The 8,058-nt window shown below is 41.7% G+C and overlaps 1 protein-coding gene across 1 annotated transcript in view; it reads left to right on the forward strand.

The window, feature by feature from the left end:
* RYK (receptor-like tyrosine kinase) overlaps positions 1-8,058 on the forward strand; it is a 112,156-nt gene that overhangs the window by 102,516 nt on the left and 1,582 nt on the right. Inside the window, exons 14-15 of the mRNA XM_018555326.1 lie at positions 890-1,049; positions 7,706-7,842. Coding sequence (XP_018410828.1) covers positions 890-1,049; positions 7,706-7,842 — 297 coding nt within the window. The remainder of the gene's footprint in view (positions 1-889; positions 1,050-7,705; positions 7,843-8,058) is intronic.

The following is an 8,058-nucleotide window of genomic DNA, read 5'->3' on the forward strand; positions in this document are numbered from 1 at the left end:
AAATGTGGAATTGTTCAAGAAACTTTTGGACGATTTCTTAAGGGACCGTAATATACAGGGGTACGGGTACTCCTAGAATGAGATCCTAATAGGTTGGACTTGATGGACTAATGTCTTTATTCAACCTCAAATACTATGTAACTATGTGAAGCCAGGGCAAGGATGAAAGCCCAGAGCCTGTGCCTTTTTACAGCACGTCCACAACAACAGCAGCTCCTGTATTTCTAGCCTCACAGGTTCCTTTTAATGCAAAGATATCTTTTAGCCTTTAGTCCTGCTAGCCCCCAAGGGATGCATTCGACAACGCACTTCTGTCAGAACTAAAGTAGAGGTCTAATGTAGGAAAGGGCTAACATTGCACCGTGTAGAGAAGAAGTTACCTAGAGCTGATCCCTGACCATTTTTTATAATAAACAGCCACGCAGAATTTCTCATCAGTCAGGAGTGCCAATTCCCAAGTTATGTTTAGGAGCAAAAAAATGTTTTTGGTAAATGTGCGTTATTGCATGTTGTTTTTTCATGTACTGGCACTCCTGGGCTTTAGATAGCTGGTTCATTGTTACGCTATACAGACTTGAATAAGCGGTAATTTACACTACACTAGGAAATCTGAATGAGTCTTATTTACTACAGGATTTGAGAATGTTCACACAATAACATATATGAAAATTTGCTTAAATTATCCAATCATGTGAGAAGATCCCTCGCATTATATTCACACAATTTATTATTAAACCAGCCTCCATGAGTCAGCCCAATGACCCAGGGGAGGGACACACCACATCTGACCCCTTATAAATGCCGCCATCTTTATTTTATCAATCTTGTACTTGTCCTAAAATTTTCAGCTACTGAAATATACACTTTGACCTGCTTTCATTTTTTCCAGGATTGATGAGTCTCTACAAGTAAAGATTACAGATAACGCACTTTCCCGTGATCTCTTCCCTATGGATTACCATTGTCTTGGAGACAATGAAAACCGTCCGGTACGATGGATGTCTCTTGAGAGTCTAGTTAACAAGGAGTTCTCCAGCGCTGGTGATGTGGTGAGTCTTTTATTTTTTTGGTGTGTGTGTGTGTGAGTGTTTTTAATGTTTTAGTTGGTTTAGCTAATATAATCTAAATAAAATCTGTTCACACATTTGCCAGATTCTTTTTTTTTTCTGAATCGGTTTAGTCTGATATTAAGGCCTTGTTCACACTACCGCGTGTTCCGAAAAAGGTTCAGGTGCGGTTTTAGCAATGCTTGTGTGGGCTGCCTTAAAGGAGAACTATGAGGCGAGTGCTTTTCACTCACCTCATAGTTCTAGGCGACCTGTGACAATGAGACTGTCACAGGTCGGCTAGAACTATGAGGCGAGTGCTTTTCACTCACCTCATAGTTCTAGGCGACCTGTGACAATGAGACTGTCACAGGTCGGCTAGAACTATGAGGCGAGTGCTTTTCACTCACCTCATAGTTCTAGGCGACCTGTGACAATGAGACTGTCACAGGTCGGCTAGAACTATGAGGCGAGTGCTTTTCACTCACCTCATAGTTCTAGGCGACCTGTGACAATGAGACTGTCACAGGTCGGCTAGAACTATGAGGCGAGTGCTTTTCACTCACCTCATAGTTCTAGGCGACCTGTGACAATGAGACTGTCACAGGTCGGCTAGAACTATGAGGCGAGTGCTTTTCACTCACCTCATAGTTCTAGGCGACCTGTGACAATGAGACTGTCACAGGTCGGCTAGAACTATGAGGTGAGTGAAAAGCACTCGCCTCATAGTTCTCCTTTAAAGGAGAACTATGGGGAAAAGCCTTAACCACATAGTTCTCCTTTAAAGGAGAACTATGGGGTACACTGTTAATAGCATTTTTAGATTCCTAATGGTACAGGAGTACAGAGGGGGACAGAGCTACAAGGAGCTGCTGCACGTTCATGAATACTCACACATACGCAGCAGCTCCATCCTTCAGCTCTATCCCCGCCTCTGTCCCCGCCTCTAATCCACACTGCTGTCTCTGGCTGCGTAGCAATGACTGATTCAGTGCGGGGAGCGTACTTAGGCTGCAGCATGTCTCATCTCACTGTGCCGCCGCAACACTATTTGCCCGCTGTGTAGCATCACGATGTCATGGAAACAGACCGATGTGAACATACACGCTCGGGTCCGAAAGCAGGTGTGCGCCCATTTGGAAAGCGTGGCCACACGAAGATTATGAGCTTGAAAGAAAGGAGAGGGCGGGGTTACAACCCTTGTTGCCACCCCCTGTGAAGATGCAAACTGGGGCAGGGCTGTTGGTGGCTCTTAACTGACTTCTGAAATAAGGAAATCTCTTATGTGCTGTCGCTTTGGAAGTAAAGAATACTATCAGCAGAATAAAGGTAAAAAGTGCATTTAAAATGCTGTATGTCATAATTCTCTAACGCAACACACGCCAGACATGTAGGCCCGGCCTAAATCTTTGCATCGGCTGTCGAAGGCTACCACAGTGAGACAAGTGGGTGAAGGATTGTTGAATGGACAGGATGGATAGCTGGTAAAGAGCAGGCTACGGGTGGTCTGGAGAAATCTTCCAGAAATGTTGAAACTAATTGAAGAACATTGGTACCCAGCAACCATTGCAGTTTTCTAATACACATGACAACAGGAATATCTGCAGTTCTTATACACCCAACCGCCAACAGGAAAGTTGTTTAACTTTTTTTTTTTTTTTTCTTCTTAGTGCCAAGCTGCATATTTTTATTTTATTAGGACCTGAAGTTCTCCTTTTAAATCAGCCCTTCTTCCCAGTTGAAGCTTATATGCATCTCTCTTAAACCCCCCTCCATCCACCCCACCAAAGCAGCCATTTAGAATATAGCTTAGGTCTGCTTACTACAGGAATAATCTCTCCTAATGCAGAAGATTAAGTATCCTGATAGAAATCTAATGGGACGGTAGCCTCTTAAGGTGCCCATACACTGCACGATTCTCGTACGAGAAATCGCGGAAAATCCCGCGATCATACGAGAATCGTGCAGTGTGAATGAAGACGTGCGACCGTTTCTACTGTACGGTCGCACGTCTTTTGTCTATGGACCATGCTAGAAAACCAGCCAAAAATCTTACGATTTTTGGTTGGTTTGAATGATGCTCGGGAGACATGCCGAACGGGCCGGTGTGCGCACACTGCCCGTTCAGCATTGCGGTCATCGGAAGTACGATCTGCCTGTCCAAGATGGGCAGATCGTAAGGTTTTTTTTAAAATTACTTTACAACCTTCGCAAGACTAGGGTCCTTGCGATGGTTGTAAAGTGTATGGCCTCCTTTAGATCCTTCTATATCTTTGGCAATGTACACAGTAGCTTCCAGTTAGTTGTGATAGTATACATGCCAAGAAGTGGAAACTGCTTTTCAGCATGATTGTAATTGGACTAAACAGTCGTGACTCAGCACCTGGATGTTTGTCTCAAAGTGAAGAAGAGTGGAATACTCCCCGACCTTATCATTGAACAGGTTAGCAGAACTGAAAGTTTCCTTCAGCTGTTGATATTCTGCAATTGCTACATAGTGACAAACCATTGAAGTCTGCTACATGATTAGAGCATAGCTAGTATTCCTTTGCTGCTACAGGCGAATGTTGGCCACAAAACTGCAATTTTCCATAGCAATACGACAGGTTTTTGTAGCAAAGTAAAAATATAGGTGATACCTTTTCATATGGCTAACGGAATATATTTTGAGGTGTGATTTTTCCGATACCAATACTGGAGTATTTTTAGCAGAGATCAGATACCACTCTCCAATACCAGTTCTGCACACTGCAGCCTACATTTTATGGCCCATTCATAAGCTGCAGCCCTCTTGTGGAGCCTACAGTGCCTCACTGCAGAGAGTACGTGTGGATTGGATTTTTTTTTTTCTTATCATTTCAGTAGCTCTCTGCTTGTTTTGGGTCCATTAGCAAGCCCAGCACAATGCACATTTCAAAAGTGTTGGCCAAGATAAGGCTCTTCTGAATGGGATCCATACATACATCCCTAAATGGATCACCTTACTTCTTTTATGTGTGATTTCACTCAGTGGTGTAAAACTCAGTTTTCTGCAAATTACCTTTCTCAAATACGAGTCATTATAAATAGTTAGTTTTTTTTGTTGTGTGTGTTCACAGAAAAGGTTGTAATTGGTTGGTTTGTAATAGCAGTACTCATGGTTGTACCTACTAGATATTACAGAGAAACTTCCATGAAGGTCCTTGCGGAGTCTTTTGAATTGCATTTCTCCACCAGTCTAAAAAGGAATAAGACTGACGCAACATGAAGTATGACTTGCTTATGAGTTAGGTTTTCTTCCTCCATGTAGTTTCTAGAAACTAGTTTCCTAATGTGTACATTAACCAGAATGGCCATTGAGCAATCTAGCCGCTCCCAGTACAGAAGCTTAGGAAGTGATTTGTAGTGTTATTTTTTTAATTCCTGGTAGACCTACGTAAAGCTTAAGGAGTACCTTCTAACAAGATTCTGCATCCCATCATGGGCATGTTGATGAAACTGAATAACAGAGCCGGTGCCCACTCTTCCTATATATAAATATATACAGCTTCTAACGGGAAACTATACTTTGTGATGTTCACTTTCCACTCTGCCCAGAGAGTTTGGAACATGATGTATACTTGTTTGGATGAAGAACAAAGGCCTCCGTCTGGAAGATATTTCATTCACTGCTGAAATCGATCATCATTCTGGGAAGCTTTGTAAAGTGTATGTGAAATTACTAGTCCCCAGAACCATCTTGAGAACGATGACATGGCTTTATTACGCCAGTGTCATGAAGAGTGTTTGTCCTTATTACACATCTTTCTAGTGTACATTCGCTAATGTACTTTACAAAGGACCCATAGCCCTGCATTATATGTAAGGACACTGAGAGACAGTCCACAAGCTGGAGCAAAGGGAAGGGGCTTGAGTGCCAAGTACCTTAGACAGAAGCGATCAGTTAACCCTTGCAGTGTAAAGGTAGGGAGGGTTTTTTTGTGTTTTTTTTTTTTTTTTTTTTTATACACAGATGGGCTTAGTTACAAAATGTATTGGTTCCCTGGACCTCCTGTATAAAAGTGAGACAAGACCTGCCTTACTGGCTGCCTATGATTCCCCGGGCTTCTTGTATAAAAGTAAGATGAGAGCAGTCAGTGGCTGCCTATGATTCCCTAAGCTTTAGGCAACATACATTCAGGTATAACTTGTATAATAAGCCATCAGTCATGCTCTCCCTTGCTTTCTAACCTTCAATGTAACATCAGTTGCAAAGGTCATCGCTTGCTGATCCTCTTTCAGATACTTGAAGCATGTGGTTTCTAGACCCTCAGACCATGGTAATTCCTAAAATCAAACTCTAACTAAACCTGATATTTTAGATTTGTGTGGTTGTAGTGGAGTCCCTACAAAGCTTCAGTAGCTAGATATTACCACCAGTATGTCTTGGTCTGGCTTAATGTTGAATAAACAACAAACAAAGCTATCGCCAGAATGTCACAGTTGTAATCTTTGTTAGAATGCGCAGACACCCAAAGTTCTGCATGGAAAACCCATTTTTGGAGTGTCCATCAAAGACTAGAGGTTTTCAAACCTGTTCACTATCTCCCAATATCAGTTGGGCAGAGGTGCCATAGAAATGTCAATTTCATCAAGTCTGGAGAAAAACCTCTCGTTTTATAACAAAGGTTAAAGATGACTTGTCATAAGAGGAATAGAGGCCGCCACTGTTGTACTCCTAAGAATGCTACTTCCAGGCTCTCATGCTTAAAAACTCAATGATTGAATCGGGAAAAAGTTTATAGGCAAGGACATAAGGTTTTTCATTTGACTTTCTTGAACTGCATGTTTGTGGTTCATAGACTCAAAAGTATCAAAGCCAAGATCAGCATAAGAGGCAGGCAACTACCATTTTCACAAGGAAATTACCAGTGGCCGCCCCATGTTTCCCTCATGACTGGTATTTTTTATAAAACCTGTAAGTACACAAGTCAATTGAAGGTTATTTTAAATCTATAGAACTATTTCATCCAGTGCTTTTGTAAGCCTTGCACAACAGTACCTATTATTTTTGTAACTTTTATATGAATCATGCATTGTTTTTTCTGTCTGTAATCTTATTCACATTCTGTCACATTTAAACCCATTCAAAGCTTATCAGCTCTCAAGACTTCTTGAGATACCAAGTCCCCTGTGTCCAGTACATTACTGAAAAGTCCTGTTTTTATAAGACTTGCGCAATCATAGACTTCCTTCCATTGAAGCAATGCTTAAGAGACTAGTTCCCAGCCCAGTGTCCTGATAGCTGACCTGGTTGAGGAAAGAATACAAATTTAGGGTCATGGCTTTTCAGAGTCCCAATCCCTGTGGAGTGCTCCATATTGTTTGGTGAATTGCAGAGTGATTTATGTTTGACATTTCTTTGGTTTCATTCATTTGAGTGGAAATTGTGTAAGTTCTGACCTGTGGGTGGGTGCTAGTCAAGAAGGTAAGGGAACAGTCAGTATCCTAACTTTATATTCAAGTTGCGTGTGTAATCAAGTGCTGTTACGTATGTGTTGATCGAGAAATCTGACTTCATTTAAAAGGAATGTGATTTTTTTTTTTTTTTTTTTTTTTTTTTTTTATTGTAACGCAATTTGTTTAACTCTAGCCTGTAATTATTGGTTTGTGGTTGCAGTTTTCCATACACCAGCAGATTTAGCCCCTCAGACTGAACTCGCAGGACAAACCTGGCAATAAAATTACTACTGAAAACCTTTCAATAAACTTTAAGGCTTGGTGCCAACTTTCCCTTAGTTACAGGCCAGTGCAATTTAATTAAAATTATTTGGATGCTGTGGCTCCTGTATATCATACATGGCTCCCCCATTTGCATTGCAGGCAAGTGGTTGAAAAAGATTATTAGGGTTATTCACAAAAAGGTGAAGAGTTTGGAGAAGGCAGAAGAACGGAACAATCTAGGACAACATAGCTGAACTGGAAACATTTTCCAATTCAGCTCACTTACCAGTTCAGCTATGTTGTCCTAGATTGTTCACTTCTCACCCTTTTGTTAATAACCCTGCATGACTCTGTTTTCAGAGATCTCATTTGGAGAAAGGGCAAGTCCAGAGTCGGACCTAAAACCCTGCAGCTTCCGAACGATGAGGGCGGGGTTTGTATAATTGTGTCTTGCAATTAAAAAACGTGCTGCAGCACTTAATTAGAAGTCCCACAATGATCTGTTGAGCTGCTTACTGTGATGACGTGGCAATGATGCTGCACTGCTCCTGAATTCAGAGCAGAGTTGCCACTCATGTGGACTGTCTACTTGCACTACACCAAGATAAAATAATTGCAGGGCGTGTGACTCATCATTGGCACTGCTTATTCACAAGGCTGTAGCTTGTCAGCCAACACCAGGACACTGCAGTTTGGCATCCTCGCTCTTGGCACTGGGTGACCTCGCTGCTTGTTATGCCCTGATTTATCTGATTTCTGCCATCATTACATTCTTATCACAGCGGCTGCCTCCAGAGGTCGTAGCTATTCTGTCGTTTCCTTTTAGAAAATAAACCTATTCAAGCAGAGTTGACTTTCTTTGTATTTGATGAAAGTGAATGTTTCTTCAATATCCTTGTTACTTTGGAAAGTGGCTCTTTTGTATGTGTGTCTTTAACCATACATGGGATCTGACATGTTGCAATGTTTCTTTGCAGTGGGCATTTGGTGTCACGTTGTGGGAGCTGATGACACTGGGCCAGACTCCATATGTTGACATTGATCCCTTTGAAATGGCGGCTTACCTGAAGGACGGCTACAGAATAGCTCAGCCAATCAACTGCCCTGATGAGCTGTAAGTATGATGTATTTACCGTCTCATAAAACCAGAGCATTGTCCTTGAAGACAAAGTACATAAACCAAACAGGTTATTAACTACTTCACTACTGATGCATTGTTTTAAATATATTTGCCTACTTGTTAAAATCTGCATTTTTGGCTAGAAAATCCGTAACTGCAAAATTATATATTGAAAGCAGAGTCGTCCCCATCCCCCCCTGGCCCCCACCC

This window comes from Nanorana parkeri, unplaced genomic scaffold, assembly GCF_000935625.1.
Source record: "Nanorana parkeri isolate BGI_ZX_2015 unplaced genomic scaffold, ASM93562v1 scaffold192, whole genome shotgun sequence".
In the NCBI taxonomy this organism is placed as follows: Eukaryota; Metazoa; Chordata; class Amphibia; order Anura; family Dicroglossidae; genus Nanorana; species Nanorana parkeri.